A 22,905-nucleotide genomic window follows, 5' to 3' on the forward strand; every position below is an offset into this window, starting at 1 on the left:
TCGCTCGTTCTCTATTTTACAACTTGCATTTGTTATTGAACCAGGTAGGTTTTAGTGACTCGGGCGAGTCCCAAGGATGAGGTTTTACTATGGGCTACCAGCAACCTAAAAACATTTTCCACTTTTTCCTCTCCAGAATCAAACATCACAGCTATTTTACAACCATCAAAGAACTTTAAGGTGACTCATTAACTGAATGTCCACAACATCTTTAGATTTTCTTTATGCTAAATATTTTATTAGTAAGGCATTTTTGCAAGGGTCAGTACAGCTTAATTCAGTAGCAGAAATAATCAAATAAGTAAAATCAATCATCTAGTCTATCTTTCCCTACTGCTGACACTGAGAACTAAAAAAGGGAACCTTTGAGAGAGACGGACGGAGCCTGGCGCCTCGAACCTCAGACCTGGCTTGATGATGAAGAAGGTGTTGCAGCAGGAGGAAGATGTTGATCGGCGAAGGCCAGGATCTCTGTAGGTCTGATGAGCTTCTTCTCCGCATGGATGCTGAGGTCACACAGGACTTGGTGCTGGCAGGAAAAAAGGCACCAGTTCTTCTTCTTTGTCTTTGCCTTTGTCTTCATCTTTGTCTTTGGGGTCTGAACCCAGCCGATGAGAGAAGTGCGATTCGAAGCCACAGGTTGTGGGCCAGACGGGTTGGTCCCCATGGCAGGACAGTCTTCGGCTCCGTGGCCCCGGCTCTTCTTCAGCTGCAGAGTTCTTTGTCCATCTCTTGGCTCGAAGCTGCCCGGAGGATCCAACAAAAGGTTCCTCTTTTGCACCCACCTTTTATAGGGTTTATCCACCCCCCTGGTGCGCCTGCTGTCTGCTTAGACAGATGATCTCATATCCATCACTGTCTTACAGACATTTCCTGATGTCTGAGCTAATGTCTCAGGGTTGCTCAACCTCCTGTGTCCATTGCCTGCACGACCTTTTCTCTAAATAAGGCGTTGATCAATCTGTTTCCAAATAAGGCGCTGATCATCTCTGCTCTCCTGTTAGTTCCCCTTTTTCCCTTCCTTTCACCTTTCACCTACCATCTACCTCCAACATATCAGTGATGTTTAATTGCAGTTACACCTTTTTACACCATTTCAAGTTCAATGTCAAAATCACATTTGTCACATTTATTTTCTTTAGCTTCTCTGATTTATTATTCATTTATAATTTTATAACTATAACTTATTAATTATATTTATTATAATCTTAATGTGAGTTATTACAGATGTTTTTCTGAAAAGAAACCAAGAATAATACATGATTCTAATTATTTAATACCAAAGTTACAGTTACTTGTTTTTCTTGTAAGTGTTCTCACAAATGTAAGTGTAAGTATTATTACAAGTAAACCAATATTAATATAAGTATTTTACTTTGAATCTTATGAAATTACTCAAAATGTTTAGATTACATTCTTTAAAACTTTCATGCTTTAAACTAAGGAATAGTCTCAGCTATTTTTATAAATCTGCAGGCTGGAAACTTACTTCCTCTTTTTCCAGGAAACCTGCTTTTCCTGTTTAATGACTCTCTCTGACTGACTATGATTTCTTATGATTAGATAGAAAAAAGTAGAATTAAAGCAAAGTTTGCTGGAGACAAAAACAACACACACAACCAGATTTATTTTATTGACACTTAAGTCTACTGTTGGGCCTTAATGTCACTTGAGTGATTCATTTTAAAGATAACTTTATTTATTATTACTGTTAAACTAAAATCTCCAGCATGGGGAAGTGGGATGAGCTCGGATTTTCTTGACATACACCACAAACTTTCTCCTTTTCCTCTTCTTCTCCCTCCTTGTCAGTTGAAACAGTGTGAAGACTTCATATGGTATGAACCACCATAGCAAAAACATTCTGCATTTGCAATAGCTCACAGTTACCTTCAGTAAACCAGCTTATGTGCAATGTGGAGGTGTGGGTGCTTCTCTCCTTCTGGGATCTCTCCTTTTATTGAATACAGACAGCAGCACATGCAAATCTCCATGTCCAGGGGGTCTGATCATAGCACTGCACTGGTGTGATAATTGGGATTTGTTGAGTGTTTTTGTCACAGCCAGAGCAATGGTAGGTCACAATGCACTCTAATACTCATGTGCATTCGGGGGAATTTGAACTCACTATTGGTTAGTGTGTTTTTCACTGCAAAAGACTACTTACAGTCTGCAGAGCCTTTGCTAATTCTGGCTTTATAGTCTTTTTATGCCTTCATGACTTAAAAATCAATGTCAAGTGGAAAACAAACCAACAATCTGATTGAACTGATCATAAAAAGTAGTAAAGGACAAACATCCTGGAAGCAAAATGTTAAGAAATGAGCAGCGAGAGCCAGGAGGAGGGCACAGTGTAATTTTATACCAGTATTTATTATGCATATTTCTTCCTTTATTTTATAAATGGGTCTTTTCTGCACAGGTCAAGACCTTTTAAAGATCACTAAAGACGATAAGTCTCTAATTTCCTTCCAAATAGTGAACCTTTGCTTTAGTATGTGATTTAAACACTCATTTAAAAGAATGGATGACCCACCGAGAGACAAGGGAAGTGCAATACTACTTCAGTATTGTTCATATCTGATAGAGCTGAATGGAGCAATAATCCCCATGTCAGCATTTTAATATGACACCTATTCTCTATAACAGGATGTTCCAACAATTTACTGGCTGCATCAGCCCTCAATCACACATACATATTGCACACACACACACACACACACACACTGACAAATACAAATTCTGAGTATGCACTGGGGGCCGACATCAGTTCTCTGCGGAGGAGAGAAGATAACCTCTCTCCCTTCTATCTCCACCTGACACTTTGGAAGACGAAGAGGAGGCAGACGAGAAGGAGGAGGGGTGGGGCCAACAGAAAGGAGAGAGAAAATGGAGAAAATAGAAAAATAGGAAGAAAAGAGCGAGAAGCTGGCAGCTGACACAACCAGAAGAAAAGGGAATTCAAGAGGGGAGGAAAGAAGGAGGTGGAGGCTGTGTCCTACAAAGCTGAAATGATACAGCAGGGATGTCTGAGTGCATATTGCTGTTTTTTAACTGATTTCTGAAGTGGAGTCAGTGAAGTAGAATAAAAACCTGATAACTTCAACTACAATTATATGCAAATGTGTGTTTGAGATAGCTGATGACAGTTTGATTACACGGACAGTGTGTCTTACTTTAGGTAGACATTACAGAAGAGGAGATCAGCCCAAGGACAGAAGAAACATTACACAAGAAACATCTTAAAGAGCACTCGTCTCTGCATGTGAAAGTATGCAACCACGTGTAGTTTTAAAATCTCTACATTGTGCAGAGAGATTTCTATTCCAAATATATATCGATGTGCCGTTAGAGAGAACTTCACCACTGATCTGTGTATTTTGTATAAGTGTGCAAACATCTTTACTGGCTGATTATTAATATCCATCCATTTATCATCTACTATTTACTATACAAGTACAAATGTCAATAACAATACTACAATAAAAGTGGAATAATTTAATGGTTCCAAATGTTCTTTTTGCCTTTTTTTTCTCTTTTTCTCTAAAATATTTCAACATTAGTCATTTAACCAATTCGGAAAAAAAATCTCATAGTACCTTGAACAGCATTTCATAACTTGTTTCTTAATAAATAAGCCAGTATAGCTATTTCTTACTAAAAGTTGTTTTTTTTTTTTTTTTACATATTTGGTCAAAGTTTCACTATGTCCTCCGTGTATAACACGACACATTATAGACAGATAATGTGTGAAAATAATCAACCTCTTCTTGGCTCCTTGCAGTGCTCCTACTGCCATCTGCAGAACTATGCAACTCCCGGGCAGGAACAACAAATCAGAGCCTGGCGGAATATGTGAATCAATATGCTGTGTACCTGCTGTTCACTCCCCAGTAACTTCCAACACCATTTAAAATTTAAAAAGTTCCACTTTTATATTTCTGTCATTTTCCCAAAGGTTGTGGGCACCAAAACAGACACTTTGTGTTGTTCTTTATTGGTCGGTTTACTTGGCCTGGAAGTTCTGCCCGGTATGATTTTGACTTTAATGAAGGCAGGAAAGGCCTGCAGTCATTTAGATTTTGTTCAGGGTTTTTCTCTGAGCTTCTGAATTAGTGATAAGTCTGCTCTGGTAATTATCTTTTACTAAATTATAAAGCTGAGGTGATGGTGTTTGGACCCAAGCCCAAAATGGTAGTTCAGTCCCTTTCTGTTCATGGTTTTAACCACACTCATGAAGCCAGATTGATTCTGATCTTGGTTTTTCTAAACATTTGAAGAACATTACTAAAACAGCACTTTTACAAATTAGGAATATTGCAAATATCAGCTAATTTATGTCATTAGCTGATGTGGAAACTCTTATTCATGCCTTTATCTCCTTCCATCTTGATTATGGTAATTCTTTATTTTCAGGTCTACCCCAAAGTTCTCTTCATCATCTTTAACTAACAGAAAACACTGCAGCTGGAGTTCTCATAAGACCCCATGAATATCAGCACATCACTCATGTTCTGTCCTCATTGCATTGGCTCCCTGTAACTTTAAGAAATGACTTTAATTTTTTTTTTTTAAATCTCTGAATAGTTTTGCATCATCATATTTAACTGAGTTTCTTACCCCCTTACATCCCTTCTGGTAAGCTCACATCCTTAAATCAGCTTCTACTTTCCACTCCCAGAGCTGGACGGGTGACAGAAGAAGTTTTCATGGTCAGGGCTCCTGATTAGTGGATTGATCTTCCTCTAAATATCAGAAAGGCCACTTCATTGTCTTCTTTAACATCATGGGTTAAAATTCACTTGGACAAGAAGGCTTTTAGTATGTGAATAATAATAATAATAATAATAATAATAATAATAATAATAATAATAATAATAACTATTATTATTATTATTATTATTATTATGTTCTTCTTGTCTGCTTTTCAATTTCTTGTGATTGGGGGATGATGTTTCTTTTTTAAGTTTTTTTTTTTTGCATACTGTACTTAATTTTGTCAGAGAAGTTACAGTCGTTTATTCCACAAGTTTGTTTATTAACTGGCCTGAATGTGACTCATGAAGTTAAATAATGACAAGTTGTTATTTAACAATTAAATCATGACTTAAATAGGTGAGCAGTTATATTTTCACATAATGCTAGGATAATATGGATAGCTTTTCCCCTTAATTATTGCAATCATCATTTGAAAATGCTGCATGCATTTTGTATTCAATCAGGTTATCTATCTATCTATCTATCTATCTATCTATCTATCTATCTATCTATCTATCTATCTATCTATCTATCTATCTATCTATCTATCTATCTATCTATCTATCTATCTATCTATCTATCTATCTATTTAAATTTACTGGTGATCTGAAACACTTAAGTTTCTGCTCTGTACAAATGAATGAATGAATGCACTTGTTTAATCCCCAAAAAATTCAAAAATTTCAGAACAACATGCAAACTTCAGACATACTGTATATATATATATATATATAGTTGACTTTATTTTAACGTACTATGTGCTACGACTGATTGGTGTCAGGATAACAACATTCCCACATATTGTTTGTTTTCTTTCTTACTGGATTTACACCAGACCAAGATTACAGTGTTTGTTTGCCGATAGTTCACCTTAGGACATATCCTCGGAGGATACCGTTAAGCTCGGATTCTGGAGGAGGCTGCCACTGGACCATAATAGACTGGTTTGTGCGACCGCTGGCCACAATGTTATTAGGGGGAGCACTCGGCGCCTCTTCTCGAAGCATCATTCTAGGACAAACACAGAAACGAAGAAAGGAATAAAAACTGAGAAACAGACAGACAACATATTTGATTAGACTTATAATGAGTTTCTTTGGGATGTTACAGATAAAGACCAACTGTGGAATCATACAGCGACAGTCTATTCAGTAACAGGCTAAACAGTGGCTTCATCTTGTTTCTTTTTGCACAGACTGTTTACTGATATAAATCAGCAATAGACCACTGATAGGCAGAATTAAAAGTATTTATGAAGCTTAAACAACAACAGTTTGAATACATCAATAATTAAAAACATTATGACTACATACAGGTAAACTAATGCTTATTGTGACCTCATCATGGCAGCTGTTAGCAAGAAGAAAACTCACAACATCTAAGTTTAAATTCTGACCTTTATACAGAAATAAAGAGAATAACCATAAGGTCTCAGGATATGATAGGGGCCAAAACATGATGTGTAAATTATCTTCAGATCAGCTACTGCTGTAAAGTAGTTCTGGTCTGTAGGGGTCAGTATTTATTAAAGGAGTATTTTATATTTTCCAGGCACATAGTGCCATTTTATAATACAATCAAGTAACTATGTTACCTTCAGTTATTGTAAACGTACTGTTTACATTAAACGTAAATTCAAATAAATTTGAATTTGCAACTTGACACTTGAATTGGGCTTTTCTTTCTTCAGGAACCTCCTATTCTTTCTAACACTCTGCTTTCAGGATGTCATCGCAACAATGCGTCCATTATGCATGGATCCATACATGCATATCACTTACATAGTGATTTTCAACCATCAAAGGGTTCTCAAAGATACTTTATGAGGACTGGAATGAAAAGTAGTTTCTATGATTAGCTTAGAAGACGCACAGTTCCACCAGGTGTTCGCTAATTGCTGCCACTAGGCACAGGGAGGAGTGCTTTATGAGGCGGACGTTTGGCCAGAAACTGCAGCTCCAAGGAGGAGCTTTGTGAGAGCAAGCATTTAGACAGCTCTGAATGGTTGCCACAGGAAATCCAAATATTCTTCAAATAAAAGCAACACTCCAGGTATGATTTTCATGAGGAAATAACATTGTGACATGATAGAAAGCTTATAAAAGTCAATTTTTCATAATACTCGCCGTTTAAAAGCAGTCCAATAAAGAAGCAGTGGTGAATTGGATGCAGGCTAATGGATGGCCAAGATTCACTGACACATGTGAGGAGCGTAGGCTGAGCTGTGTGCTTTAATATTATGTAACTTCATATCAATAGGTGCTGAGCACTGTCCACCATGGAAAGCACCAACAATGGGTGCATCAGTATCAGACCTGGACTACAGAGCACTAAAAGAAGTTAGCCTGGTTTGATGAATAACATTTTGTCTTACTTCGCTTGGATGACAGGTGTGTGTGCATTGTTTACTGGAACAAAGCTGCACAGCTGGCAGAACCCAAGACAGAAGGGAAGGTGTGATATGTTTTGCAATGTTCTGCTGGAAAACTTTGGGAGGTTACACCGCCTATAACAGCCTACCTAAATATTTCTGCACATTAAATATTCCCCTTTTTCCTGGGCACTGTTCTTCTGATATCTGTGGGATTTGTTTTAGGATAGTTTGAGGGGTTGACTTGGTAAATCTAAATCCAATCGACTATCTGTGGGGATGTACTGGACAAACAAGTCAGATCCATGAAGTTTCCCCTTTACAGCTTATTGGACTTAAAGGATCTGCTGTTAACATTTCAGTGCCAGATACAACAGAACATCTTTTGGGTGTTTGTTAAGTATGAAATGGTAGAACAAATTGATCCAGATCCTTTGGTATCATTTAATCAGTGTGACGTAATGCTGTGCAACATAATTGTAATTGAATTGTAACATTTCAGTATTCTCAAGTCTATGTTTTAAAACAAGAAAACTTTTGAGCTCAAGGGAGGTGGATTTTATATTTTGGAAAATTTGACCTTTTTCAACCTCAGCCCATAAGCTCCATTACAGTAGATGAGCAACACAATGTGACAGCATACGATAGTTAAATCAACTCTAGTATAAAACGAGCAAAACCTTGTCTTTTTATTTTGAGAAAGGCAGCATGATCCCTCAGTGCTTTTGCTCGGCTTCTGTCTCTCTAAACTGTCTCCTCATTTTTTACGTTGACATTTTGAACTGCTTCTCAATTTTTTTTCCCACCCAATCTTCAAACTTCCACCTTTTATACAACATGTCCTTTGGCCTCAATTATTTCATGCTTCTATCTTTTACTCATCTCCTCCCCCCTTCTCTACCCTCAAACTTCACCCGTGATTAAAGCCCTGCAGCCTTCACATGACCAGTAAAGTGCACAGGCTGTGCTGGTCAGCCTCTGGCTTTGCTGTAAGCAGTTCAACAAACATAATCAGAGCCATATGTGCAAACACGCATACACACAATCATACAGACACACATTTCTCCCTAGCTTAAGACTGTTACATCTGATGGTTGTTTCCCTTCCTTGGATTACGCCTTGCGGTTTACATTACCTTGTCCCTGAAACCCACTTGCTTCCCCTATGTGCTCCAGTTCCCCCCTGAATCATTCTCGTTAAGTTATCGAACCATTAGCTGCGATATGACTGCCTGTTTTTATGTGCCTGATTCTGTATGTGTCTATAAATGAGTATGTTGATCTATATGTGTGCGTGAAAGCAGGGGTGTGAAAGCTGTTAGCAAGAAACTTGTGCAGGCGGATAAATAGCACAGGCCAGTGGTTTTACAGCTGTGCTTTACTTCCATTAGGTTAGACACTGTCAGACACCAGGTGCTTCAGGCATACAAGCACACACTGGCTAATGGGCCTTGTGCGAACAAAATGGGAATAAAGATAGCTCTGTACAAATTGGGCATATATAATCCTCAATTGTACAGCTGCTTTTGACTGCAATTGATGATGCGGGTCAAACACATACATAGACTTATGCTACACAAACATATGAATGTCTTTACGTTAGAAGCAGAAACACAAATTCCTTTCTCTCTTGGGAAATACAAACCACAAAATGGCACATTTACAATGACCGGCATAAATATCTACTAACAACTTTAATTTGGGAATAACATCTTCCAATGTTATTCCCATGCTTTGAACTTTTCCACCTGAATTTACAATTTGCAGAACCACTTTTTCAGAGAAACTAAATAACAAAACACGCATTTTTGCAGATATAAGTTGCTCCCTAACTTATATCTGCAAAAATGGCCAATTTATTTGTGTGCAAATTGTAACATTTTGTGTACATTAGTTTAATTCTGCTATATTTGGCTGAAAACCTTCCTTGGGTTGAATGGTGCCTACTGCAGTTGAATTTTCCTGGTCATAGCGGTGCAGTTTGGTTGATGCCTATGTCACAGGCCTGCACTTGCATATTTTCTCTTCTATAATGGCCAGCTCTGACTGGGAGTCTCTTGCAGCCCCTACAGAGTTACTACAAGCCTCTTGGTTGCCACGCATAATAATAATCTATCTCCTTGTTCAGCCTGTAAGGTTAGGTCCACTTAAGTCTTGGTATGTTTGGAGTAGTGCCATTATCTTTACAACTTCAGATCATGGATTGAGCAGAGCTAAGATGTTCAAGGCTTGGGATATTGTTTTATAACCTAATTTTACTTTAAACTTCTCCATGTTTGCTCTTACCCTACTTGTGCATTATTGGGCTCAATGAGGTTGTTTACAGAAACTTACTAGATTTTATTTTGTAAAAAGAATTTGAAAACTACTAATAATTTTCCTAAAACTCAAAAAGTGCATTGAATTACCATTGTGATGGGATGAAATCTGAAAAGTTCAAAAGAAACAAACAGTGTTGAAAAGCAGAGAACCAGTAAATAGTTCAGTGTGTTCACCAAGATGATTCACTGGAAAATGAATATAATTAATCTGTTTTTTCAAAAGTTGATGTTCTTCATCTCATCGTAAAGCCTTCACAGTCATGTTCAGCAACCAAACAACATAGTCCGTAACTTAACGCTGTGTGACACACTTTCTATGTCCCTTGTTATTAGGGAAAAGAGGACATTTCCTGCAGGAAGTGCTCATGTTCTCTGGTCTGTGAGGGAGAAATGTGTTAGAGTGAGTGTGCATGTGTCTCATTTCCTGTGCATAGGGATTTAAGAAAAGTTTCTATTTGTGTCATTCTCGATAGTTTAATGCCTGCTGGGTTATTTGCTAAATCCAAATATACCACAGTTTTTAAAGTTAATGGTGTTACTGGGATACGGCATCTTCTAGGATTCCTGCAAATTATCCATGTCAAAATGTCACAATTTCTAACTATTTTTTTTTTACAGTATATTTAAGAATAACACATTTACCTAAAATTTCACAAACGATGAAAACTTCACAATGCTGTGGTGGCCTTCTGATTGAGGAAATGGATGATTCACTACATCTGGTCCAACTTACATTAGCTTTAAGTTAGAATCAATAACACTTAGTCTTATCTTATCAGATCTGGACACTAAATACAGATTACAGATACATACAAATACATATTATTTAAAGTGCAGCTTGTGATCTGTAACAAATCTTTAATTGTAAAAATTCTATTTGATCCCTTTAATTTGCAAAAAATCATTTTGATCCTTTTAATTTGTAAGATGCTTTGTTTGGCATGTAAAACCAGACCTGGTTAGAAGCCCCAGGCATTGGAAGGCATTAAGCCTTCCACTGAACAACAGGACACAAAAGGACATTAAAAGAAAGTGTGTTTAATTTGACTAATAGTTCTTGTTTTGAACATTTTTTAAATCAATGTTTACATTTTCGATGTTCTGGTCAAGAATGTGTCCATTTTGAAGAGTGTTTTGGTGAGTACTTTGACAGTAGAGGTATCAACAGCCTACCTGGTAAAACACACACTTACTGGCAAGAGGTGGGAAAGAGGGGAATCCACTTAACACAGGCTTATCTTCAACAAACCACAGATTCCCCCCACCTTTCTTGTGATCAATCATTGTAATTTTTTATATCACTCATTGTATAAAACACGTTTGCTCTGAGTAATTGTCACTTTTTCTTTGGGACATTGTGTGTGGACACACATTTGTGGACATGTGCAATGAGTCAAACAGAGAAAAAGTCCTTGTACAAATCTGAGCTTTCAATAATTTCTCAACAGAGGTCATTTTATGATGTGTTCTTATACAAAAGTACATGCAGAGATTTTTCAAATAGATAATATAAGATGAAATTAGGCCTTGAAAAAAACACAATTTTTCCACAGAGTATTTACTTTATTCCAGACTTTTCTAGCTGGGATAGGAACCCTGGCATCCTCATGTTCAAACACAACAGAACAGTTCGGTTCACATCCTGCATGAGGAAAAGGAGTGGATGTGACTTGATACAATCAGCTTAAATAGATGAGCTTATTTTTGCCTTGTTTGACACAGAAACTCTTGTCTCTTTTAAATGTTGAGTAGATTCGCCTGGGGCTTAAAAAATGCACAAATAGAGAGGGCTGACACAGTAAAGAGACTCCATCAGGCAAAAATAGAGACACTTTCAGCATATTTTCTCTATAAATCAAAGCCAGCTGCTGAGAACATTTGCTGTTGCTTATGTGGTTTACGAATGTCTTTTCAGTGAAAGCGCATCTGTGATCAATGACACATTTTGCTGCAAAACATGAATCATTTGTGAAGATCATAAATGGATACAATTTTGAGAGGTAAATAAATTTATGAATAAACATAAAAATAGAATATTCTACTGGTCCCCTGCATAAAGAAATCCATCTGTTATCATATTAAGTTCCTGTTGAATAATGTTTTTATGAGCACAGAACAATCAGAAGATATAGATTAAAGCTGAAGTGATATTGTACAGTCAAACACACCAGGACAATATTTTTATAGGCAACTGTGACTGTTTTTGACGGCCAAACAAACCACTGGTTGTAGATATATTTGATAATAAAACATCTTTAATTTGTACCTTTTTCCAGCAGCAGTGTAAAACATAAGCATATGATAAGTTTATTTTTTATAGAAATTTTACAAATTTTCAAGGTCTTGTAATTCTCTGTGTTCATTCTGATCATCTAAAGTTATGATTGCTAAGAAAAACTTAGAGTGTTTAAAACAAACAGAGCACACCACCATAGCTTTAACTTCTGTAAATAAATAAACACTGAAAGTGGTTCTCAGGTTTACACAGACCTGTTAAAAAGTAATATTTTTATGAGTGTGTTTTTTTAGTGTGCACAGCCTTAAACTTATTCTTTCTTGTAACTACTTTTGGTCAAACTCCAGCATTTTGCAACATTTGCTACATTTTCAGCTTCACTATCTGGAAACTGTTAAATGAACCAAACCCTTTGAAAAACTTATTTACCTCCTCACCGGTGGTAGTGCTGCTCTAAAAAGCACTGGTGGAAACAAAACAAAAACCCCTGAAGAAGGCATTGGGCAGAAGTTCCTTCTTCATGAAATGTACCCAAAAATGGAGTGGTATCAAGATGCTTGTAGTGTTCCTGTTTTTCAAGCGGTTTCCGGTCTGCTTGACAACTGAACCTAGACCTTGGTGTTTAGGCAGAGAAGAGTAAGCTGTTTTGTTCTCATCAAAGGACAAAAACAAAATAGACTTTCCTGGTAAATGAACTAGAGTTAGATTAAAGCAGACTGAACTGGGCTGGTGAGAATGCACCTCAAGATGCATTCTGAAATAAACTAGACAGTTATCATGTTGCATTAGTCAGCTAAATGCCCATATTATGTCACCAAATCTGTGGAGTCTGTAAAAGAAATAATCCAATACAGTACCTATGGAGCACTGCAGAATGGAGGACCTGCAGCCAATGTTTTCATGTTGTTCAATGGACATGATGTTCAATTTATTCCATAAAGAACTAAAGCAGTTCTGAAGGTAAAACCTAGAGTCAAAGTATACCTAGTACATTTTCTGGTGAGTGTACTTTCTCAGTAACATGTATTTACCTTGTTAGAATATCAATATTAGGAGTAGATTAGATGGTACAACAATGGGAATATATGCTTTTATGTGTTACAAATCCTAAAGATCAAGAATAATCTGTCCTTCAAATGCATAATTTCTACAGATAATAATGGTGAAAGAACATGCCATGCATTTGTGCAGGCAAAACAGTGAAGACTTTGAAAAAGCATTTTCACAGAGTTCTTATTGCTGCAGTATCCATGGGAACTCCATTCAATGAAATGTAGTTTGGGAACAAAGCCAATGTTGTGATTGGAAAAAAAGAAAGATTTTTATGATAAAGATCTACATTATGATGACAACAAATTGTAAAAGTGTTGAAGCAGCTGGAAACTCAAACTTTAATAAGGGTTTTCTGTTCCTAATATTCCGAGCTTCAGCTTCGCTTCACGCCCTGTTCCCTCACTCTGTCCGTATTAATGCATTCTGTCATCCTTCTCATGGGGAAGTCAAAGCTTCTGCAGGACATTTCGCTTCACTTCACTCTTCCTGAGTGTCATTTGTAGGATGTGCCTTGGCATCAGTGGCAGCTTGTGTGTGCGTCTTATCCAGCAAAACATCCAGCAGATAAGAAGGAGGAAGTGCCTGTTTACGTATTAGATGAATGCTGAAGAAAAGACGCGTCCATCTGCTCTGATGCACTGACCAGTGATGACTTGTCTGCCTGCCAGTCTTTCATTTACAGAAGATCAATCCAATCTGTTCTCTAGGGCCTCCAACAACAAATACTGGACTGAGGACTAGGCAGCACAGCAGCTGTTGAACACAAGCAACAGTCCAGAGAAGAGGAAGGATAGAAGTAATATTAATAAACGTTCCCCCTCCTGCCACAGGAGTAGGAACATGATTAGGGAGAAAGATTCAGAATATTTAGAAAATGAACAGCAGAACACATAAAGAAGAGAAACTAGAAGCAGATTGCAATCTGAGGTGTGTGAATGCTAACAGCTACTGTTGCTCCTGAGTGTATTTGGCAAAACAACAACTGGCATCTGTCTGTGGTCCGTATCTTCAGTAGGACAAAACCCTATTTGATAGTGTGTGTATGCCTGTTTCATAATGCACCACCACATCTGCTGTATGGTAACAAACTATCAGGGATTTGGTCCACGCTCACACTTTAGACAACGCCTCCCTCTAAACCTGGTCCGTTTTAAGCCTTTTCATCAGTGCCTTAGCATTATAAGTACCCTCATCAGTGCTTCTCTACTGGGACACACAGACACATACACACAATAAATGTGGGTATACACACATGCATAAAACATCTGCAGAGTAATCTGTGTGCATACTAGGTGAAATTACACTGTCCCTTTTTATGCATTCTCACACAAACAAACAAGCAGAGCAGTTAATATAATTACACAGCTAACTATATAGTTAGTATAGTTGACTGTCTCAAACAGAAAGAGAGTGTCAGGGAAAGATAGAGAAGCATAAATACAGTAGGTATGGATATTTAAAGATTGTAATGAGAAAGATGTAATCCAATAGATCAATCTGTGTAATATCAGAAAAGGAAAACTGCTCTGAGGTATTGGATAGTTTAAATGACTTTCTATTGAACTACTAGACCAGAAACAGAAAAAAATTAAGTAGCCATTAAATAAGAAATTAAAATTTTGCACTTTGAGGACAAAGAACACCACTTTTCTTACACAACGGGTACTAAGTGAGTATTTCCTTAACATGTTTGCTCTTACCTCTGTGTTTCAGCACTGTATTGACCCCTTCCCACTTGATTGACAGCACAGAGTCTGAACTGGTAGGTTCTTGCAGGTGTGAGTCCGCCCACTGATACCTCGCTCACTGCAGGATCCACCTCAGATAGGTAGACCTTCCATGGAGAATCTAGACAACATCACACTGAGATTAGAGACTGATTGCATCTGGCTGAGGAAGGACAAGCAGGGACATGGGACATTATAACCAGGACTGGAACAAGACCAGGTGTGGAAGAGAATGCAACAAGAAAAAAAATTAAAATAATTATGCATATAAGTTAAGAAGCATGGATGCCGCTGTATGTTGTTGCCAGCTTATTGTTTGCTGAATAAACCAGACAGATCCACTATTATCCCTATTATCGCATCAGCCTCATGGGGATCAGTGTAAGTGAGAAGGATAGTGTACAAGCCCAGCATATTATAGTCATTGTCTGATATGAAAGTGCCTTGTATTTACACTGCTGTGGACTCTGAACTACAGTGAAAAAAAAATCTAATCAATGTTCAAAAACTCCAATCCATTCCTCACTGTCTGGGTTTTTCCACAGAAATCGACCAGTCATTTAAACTCCCTTGTTTTCTCATTCTTTTCTTCATCTCCCCCAGATATTGGCGCATTATTTCCCTGCTCTATTGTGATAATTTTGGTTCATTTCTGTAGTTTCAACATAGCACTTGTTAAATGATACCAGCACAGAAAGTTTTCAAAATGTGGATTTCCAACTGATATCTGTCTATAAGTACCAATTCTACAGTTTTGTGCATAATGCCTGGCTGAGCATGTAAAGTCTCGATAGCAGATCCCTTTAGCTTGCAGTCATCTCTCTCCCATCTGTTTCACCTGTCATTCTACTCCTCCGTTCCCTCTTTCTTCTCCCCGACTCCCTCCCTCCTTTCCTTATTTGAAAGAGAGCCAACATGCTGTTAAAACATCTGTGGTTGAGAGAGACCGGGACTCAGAAGAGAAAGAGAGCAAGAGGGATAAGGAAAGGCTGGAAAACAGGAGCTCAGCAGCAACCTGTGCGTTTATGCTGGAACACTGTTCTCCATATGTATGTCTCTTGTAAATGAGCACATTTGAGTGCATGTCGCTTCCTGGTAGACAGCTAGCGAACAGCTGTTTGCCTCTCAGGAACCATAAAAAATACCCAGGGATCGACACATTCAAATATCTACACATACGTACTGTTCTCTGAGAGCTCCAAGACGTAGTAGAGAAGAGGGGAGTTTCCATCAAAGGGCCGCAGCCAGGACAGGCGGACAGAGCGGGAGTCTGAGTCATTGAGACGAGCCGTTAGGGAGCGGGGCGAGTGTGGTAGCTCACTGAAAACACACAAGATCAGAAGTAGGTTTAAGTTTCACGGTAGACTTGTTTTCTTGTGTTTTAATCAATGACAGTTTGAATAATCGTCACCAAACAGATTCTCTCCACTGATAATGCAACTACATTAACTTCCGGTATATTTTTGAGTGCATTTCATAATCCTAGTTTTGACTTGAGAGCTTTACATGAACAGACACCAGTTTGCATAAGTGAAAACTAAAGGAAACAGAGCCTTCTCCTCTCTGGAACTGTCTTCTGTTGACACGGAGATCAGCTGAATTGGAAGCTTCTTTAAAAGTTGGCAAAAACGTCTCTTTTTCAATCTGCCTGGGTTTTTATTTTTATTTTATATTTTTGTGTTTTTTTATTCTTTTTGTTGAAGCACTTTGTGATTTTTTAAATTATAAATATAAATAAAGTTTTACTTTATTAAAATTTTAATCCAAGAATCTACAGAACCTTAAACATGTAGAAACCCAACTTTTTCTGACATTTTCACATTTAAATGTCACATTTCAATACACACACTTTAATGCATTTTTCTGTCATTTTACGTGATAGCAAAACACTAAGTAGTACTTGATTGGATAGTTTTCAACATTTTTACAAATAAAAATGTATTGAATATACCAAGGTGAGAAATATCTGGTGTTTCTCTATCAGCTGTGCACATGTCACCAGGGAAATTTTTGTCCATTCGTTTAAAAATAACTTTGGGACAGTCAAATTGGAGGTATAGCATAAACCAGAGATTATTATTTGGATTTAGGTATGGACTTTGACTTAGCTGTTCTAGCAAATGAATAGGCAATAGTCTAAATTTTCTTGTAGCTTTGACTGCATGTTTAGGGCCGGTCGCCCTGTTGAAGGTTGAGGCAACCTCCAACAGATTGAAGGTTGCCTCAACCTCCAATCCTCAACGCCTCAATGAGTTAAATCGTTTCATTTAACTCGTTTCATCTTCCTACCATCTCAGCTTAGCATCTCAGTTCCCAGTGAATAGATGCATTCCCACAGCATGACTCTGCCATCTCCAATTCACCATGTCTCACAGTTTAGACAGTATGTTCAAGGTAATGTGCAGTGCTAGTTTTCCAACTCGTAATGTTTGTCATTCAGGTCAAAAAGCCTAATTTGGGTCTTTTCAAAATCTAACGGTCTTAGTGTTTGAGTTTATCTACATGTCTGTTCTTAAAGGATTTCGAATAGCAGATGGTCTCACATGCCTCTTTGGTTTTTGAACATTTTGTAACGTCAAATTTGTAGAACTGATACAATGAAGTCCAAAATGAAAGTGAAAATTTTATACAGATGTTAGATGAAATCAATGACCCCAGACGTGCCAGGCACTAAGATTTAAAAAAGTAAGTCACTTCTGCCCACCAAGAGATTTTTCTGTGCAGCTCCTCATCATGCTGCTTTTTTCACATCTTGTACAGATTAGGCAAACAAGTTATAAAATCTTAATTAGGGAGCTTTGCATCCACTAGTGGGATTTTTCTTTCAGGCTGGCATTTGTCCTAGTTCCTGCTCTTTCTGCAAATCTGTGGTAAATAAAGTTATTAGCTTTAAATTTGTATTTGGAAAGGCTTCCTTAACATCCATATGAACACAAAAGAGCCAATCTATAATTATCCATATGCTACTGCAAGTTATAAACAAACCTCTCACAATGTAGAGTGATGGTTCATTAAAAATATGTTCTCCCCTGTGTGTTGTTATTCTATTGTATATTTGAAACTAGAATAAGTTTGTCCTTAGCACTCTAGTTAATTCTCTGTTTTGGTTCAGGACATATATTATATATTGTTTTGGCTGGCTTCTTCCCACAGTCTGCAACACCACAGATATATCTCTCTGCATCTATTAAAAATAAATTTTCCAGACACTTGCCAATCCCCTCCAGAAATTTGTGCATCCGTGCCATGTTAATAACAAGAAATCTACACAGATATATTCATGAAAGCAATAAAGAGAATCCAGACATCTGATTATGGCAATTTTAGTGCATCATAATTCTCTTTAAATATGTTTGGCTTCCAGGGGGAATGGGGAAAAGAAAGGCGACAACAGTTGTTGTCTCAGTGGTGAAAGCTGCAGGTGCTGGCACAATTCAAGACATTTACAGTCAACATAAAAGAACACATATAAATATATTAATGGGAAAACCATGATAAAAGACAGTATCATTTATTCTCAGAGTCACTTCTTGCCATTTTCATGAGGTTAGCCATTATTTTCTACCAATCGCAGCTCTGGGAATATATGCCGAGCAAACTGGAATTAGCATCATCAGATAAAGCAGGCTACACAGATAAAACCTTAAGAATAATAGGTTAATAATAGTTTGCTGGGAAACTGGTAAGATGGATAAATGAATGAATAAATGGACAGAAGGATGTCTGGTTTGAAGGAAGGAAGTACGGGCAGATGGACAGAAATTATTTATATTAAGACGACACAAACACTTCTCTTCCAGACTGAGAGGAATTCTGTAAATCCAGCACATCAATCCCTGCAGCACCAAATGAAACAACAAGACAGTCAGAGGAAATGAAAAGGTTTTCATTTCTGAGCTGACATGATCATATTAATTAATGGAAGAAATCAGAGAATGTCAGATCAACTGCTTCAACAACCAGTCCCACAAAACAACACACACACACGCCCCCACACACCCAGACACATGAACGGGTCTTACGGGAGTTGAACCAATAACCTGCTGATAATTAGTCTGTCTCCTAAGCCGCCAGCGTCTGTTAGCCTCTATGACCCACTGATACAGAGCTAACGAGAATGTCAGTCACACATGTGGTTGCACGCAAACACACACAAACGCACACCCCGACACACACAGTGGTGCAGAAAGCCGAACAGAATCCCCCTCATTCCCTCATGTTTTCACACAGCTGTAAACACAGATCTGCTCCCTCCCGCTGTGTTTGACATGTGTAACCTCTTTTCTCTCCATAATTTATATGGATGTGGACTCATGCTTGTCTCCCTTTCTCCTACCCTGCAATTATATTAATATATCATAAGTGCCTTTTCATAAATATGTTATCAAAGTGCCTATTAATATATAAAGGCCACTACCTGGTCTTTCACAGCAGCAGTAATGAGGCTGCGTGGGCTGGAGCGTGGGATACATTTAAAATGCGTGTGGCGTGTTTTAATGTGAGAGCCAGGAATGTCAGACTTAGTGCGAAACATTTGGAAACTGTTCACTCAAACAAAACCAAGGTATGAATGTAAACAGACTGCATTCCCATTCTGCGATATTAAAAATAAACTAACCTTGATCGGTTGTAGAGTTTTAGCTGACAAAGATTTGTTTTTATCTGGCTCAAAAATGATTTTATTCTAGACACACAGCACAAATTCCCCAGGTAGTTTCAGCATGCACAAAACATCTGTGGTATAATCACCGTGGTTCAGTCATTATGAAGGCAGCATATCTGGGGCCTGGCTAACAGCTTATTCACAACATGTTGTCTGCATCCATGTAAGAGAAGCAAGACTGGCCACAAAGGCATCATGTCTTAACTCCCACCTCACAACAGCCATGCTAATGTACTTGTCAATGACTGATGTGAACATCGTAATTGGTGATGAGGAGGTATGGAGGACCACACAGGAGAACGAGTATGAGCAACACTTCCTAGGTGACTGGCCACAGCAAAAGTAGGAACAAGTCTACTCAACAACGTTTTGAGTTATTTACAGATGCTAAAAGTGTAGATTCAAAGCTTCCCAAGGATGTCAAATAGATGGAAGTCAAAACATTTTAATGTTGACACTCTTCAATCAATCTTTTTTGAGAGAAAACAGCATTTAAAGTTTCTTTTTCCAAATCACCATCATCCTCTTCTGCGCAGCAACTTCCCAGCTAGCATTGAACATTCAGAAAATGTTCAATAAACTGAACATTTGCAGTCATAAAAGTTCAGTGAATGTTTGAAGACAACATAGACCTAACTTGTATTAATGACATTAAAAACTTCAAAGGCAAAATACATGATTTTAAAAAATCAATTTATTTTGATAGATAAGTGTTAGAAAAATTATCTAAGTTCATTTACTTGTGAGTTTATTTGAAAGGTTATGTTTTCATATTATTATTTTGTGTGTTGTTTACTTGACTCCTTTTCTTCTGTGAAACATTATTAACCATTTTTAGGATGTTTGCCTGGAGGCTAGAGACGGTTGCACATTCCTGTGTTATCAGCTTCATATGAAACTGATTAGTTGCGGTCAACCCCATGCCCTTGCAAGGGCATGTCCACAGAAGGTTCCAGAACACCCTGTAGAAAAAGGTCATTGGTTAAATTCTTTGTGTGACTATGTGAAAAAGCCAACCTCCTTCCTTGTATTTTCTAATAAAGCCAAATGCAGACAAAGATCGGGCAGAGTTGATCCCAGACAGTGTTTGACAGCGGATTTCCGTGTCTGGGCTCAGCCTCTCCTCTTCTGCAGAAAAGAAAATTTGTGTCTCTGGTTGATTCTTTGCAGGTTAGGAAATAAAATAAACCTATCAATAAGAAACATTATTAATAAAACTTTCATTTAAAAAATTATAATGGTAAAGAGCATCAATATAATGACATTTTGGAATAAGACATTGACAATAAAAGTTCAAGGAAAATGTCTGATTTAATATTTTCAAATTCAATAATACTTTATTGACCCTAAAGGGAAATTAAGCAATACTAAAAAAATTTAAATGATGACAAACAGACATTAACAGTGTTGATTTTTAGCAGCAATTCACTGTTTTATAAAAATGTAATTTTACATACAAACTTAATGTAGAGATGCAACAATGACAGCTTGGGCATATGAGTTGGAGTAATTCATTGTTGTGCTGTGCCCAGGACTTTGACCCAGCTGCACGATGGCTTGGTTTTCAACGTAATTCTTAAGAAAATCAACAACTGTTGATTTGGATTTGTTCACAGCTGAATAACCGGGGAGTCTGTCTGTCTGTCTATCTGTCTGTCTATCATGTAAAAGGCAGTTCCATGTTTCATAAGTGAGCAGAGAGCAATGCATCTTTCATGTTAACTATGTTTCTGGTGCTCATTAATTTAATCATGGATAAAAGGTTAGAGGTCCCCTTGTGTACAAAGCAAGTCCAGGAGCTTTGAGCCAAACCACAAAGTTAGTGGAAACAAACTGGCAAAGCAACAGAGCTGATATGCAAACAAGGTACAAGTTTAGACAAGCTAGTACTTTTGTAGCTTGGTAACATGGGAATAATACATTTATATAGAAATACAGTTATTTTTTAAAATATGGATCGGTTTACTTGTTGTTTTCTAAATTTGGTGGATGTTTTTTTATTATAGTTCAGAAATTTTTGAAGTCCACTTCCTCTTGTTCTGGCTAACAAAACAACATGTTTAAATAATTTCGACATAATCATTACTCTGATTGAAGTACATATTTGATCAAAATACCTTTTTCTTTTAAAGCTTTTTTGTACAAGTGGCCTGAACATAACCATTAGGTTTCACTTAACTCATAAATATGTTACATATTAGAAAATTTTAGGATAAAGGTAATTTGGTTTGTGTATTACTCAAAGAATCCTCTTCTCATTGTGCAACATGGAATTGTTAGATAAAATTATGATCAATTCAAATACCAGTCAGTGTTGAGCTACAAGTTACAGATTGTGCTAAAGATGAAGGGAAAATAAATGTTTTTAAGCATCACACTGAGCCAACCTTACACTCAAATCAACAACTGGCTTCACCACAAAAAAATGTATGTTTCAGAATAGTCTGAGTCTGACAAAAGGTGGGCGGTCAACGGAACAGGACCATAATGAAGAAATGTTGCCACAACCTGACAGAAGATGTGGCTTGCTAACAGAGCCCTTCCAAAGAAGACCTTATGTCAAAATCACACTGAAATGTTTAAGGGTGTGCACACAAGTACACAAATTTATTTTACAAATGTGATCTTAAAGTCAGACGGATGTTCAAGGCAAAATATGGCAAAAATATTGAGCAATATTATTATTAAAAGGCTGAAGATGTGAGCAACAACAAATCTTTACAGAAAACTGGATTTGAGTCACTGATGCACAAGATTAACAGCAGCTTTAGTTCAATAACTGATCAATGCTTAAAGATGCATTTCTGTTAAAAACTATAAGCAGTTAAACTGTTCGCTGGAGAAATTAAAAAAGAAGTTATTGCACTTCTTCAAAGAAGAATAAAATGATTTATAATGGTCTTATTTTTGTTTAAATTATAAAAAAACTGGCATTTAAAAGAAAAAGGTCTCTTGAAAGCCGCCATGGATAACTGATTTCTTAAACTTACATGACTTCGAGGCGTGCAGACTGGGTGTCGTTGCCTGCTTGTGACATCACGTTGCAAATATAGTCCCCAATGTCACCTGACCACGTCTGGCTAATAGTCAAAGAACCTGGCTGCACAGAAACACGGCCACCGCTGCTCGGCAGCACGGCCACGCCGCCGCGGTACCACTTAAAGCTGCAAAAAGGGAAAGGTGCATTAGAAGAGAATCAAAGAAATTTAATACATGTTCATAATAACTTTAATAAGCAGGTACCTGATATTGACTCTGGGGTCATGTGTCGCATTACAGGCCAGAATAGCTGTGGTTCCTTTGATTACACGCTGGTCCTCTGGAGGCACAGAAATAACTGTACGACCTAAAAAGTAAAAAGTGAAAATGTAGAAAGTGGAAGTAAAGCTAAATGAAACCTAATTAGTTCTTCCCATCTGTATCACACATGGACAGGTTCATGTTTCCTGAGAAAACAAATCATCTGCCTCATATTATATTGTCACAATAAGGGGGCGGTCTTAACAAATATATAAAAAACAGAATAAATAAATAAATAAATAAGAATTAATAAATATTACATAGTGTAGCTTCAATCCAGCAAAAGTGACTCTGCAGAACATTTACTCAGGGAGGTTGAAGGCACACTATCGCACATCATGCATCATTTTGCTCTCTTTTCAAAATTTTATTAATACTGTACCATTTTTTGTAAATCTGTTAGCCCTTAAAAGGGTTTCCTATCCTGTGGGATACAGAAAATTTCCACGGTGTAGATAAGAGGGTTATCAACCACTT

General features: G+C 37.4%; 1 protein-coding gene across 2 annotated transcripts in view; it reads right to left on the bottom strand.

The window, feature by feature from the left end:
- Nucleotides 1-22,905, bottom strand: part of LOC114145204 (protein sidekick-1-like) — a 493,057-nt gene that overhangs the window by 85,521 nt on the left and 384,631 nt on the right. For both annotated transcript variants that reach the window (XM_028018670.1, XM_028018669.1), the window contains 5 exons: nucleotides 22,372-22,474; nucleotides 22,119-22,292; nucleotides 15,649-15,785; nucleotides 14,439-14,586; nucleotides 5,629-5,769 (listed from right to left, as the gene is read on the bottom strand). In XM_028018670.1, coding sequence (XP_027874471.1) covers nucleotides 5,629-5,769; nucleotides 14,439-14,586; nucleotides 15,649-15,785; nucleotides 22,119-22,292; nucleotides 22,372-22,474 — 703 coding nt within the window. The remainder of the gene's footprint in view (nucleotides 1-5,628; nucleotides 5,770-14,438; nucleotides 14,587-15,648; nucleotides 15,786-22,118; nucleotides 22,293-22,371; nucleotides 22,475-22,905) is intronic.

This window comes from Xiphophorus couchianus, chromosome 5 (genome assembly GCF_001444195.1).
Source record: "Xiphophorus couchianus chromosome 5, X_couchianus-1.0, whole genome shotgun sequence".
NCBI classification, from domain to species: domain Eukaryota; kingdom Metazoa; phylum Chordata; class Actinopteri; order Cyprinodontiformes; family Poeciliidae; genus Xiphophorus; species Xiphophorus couchianus.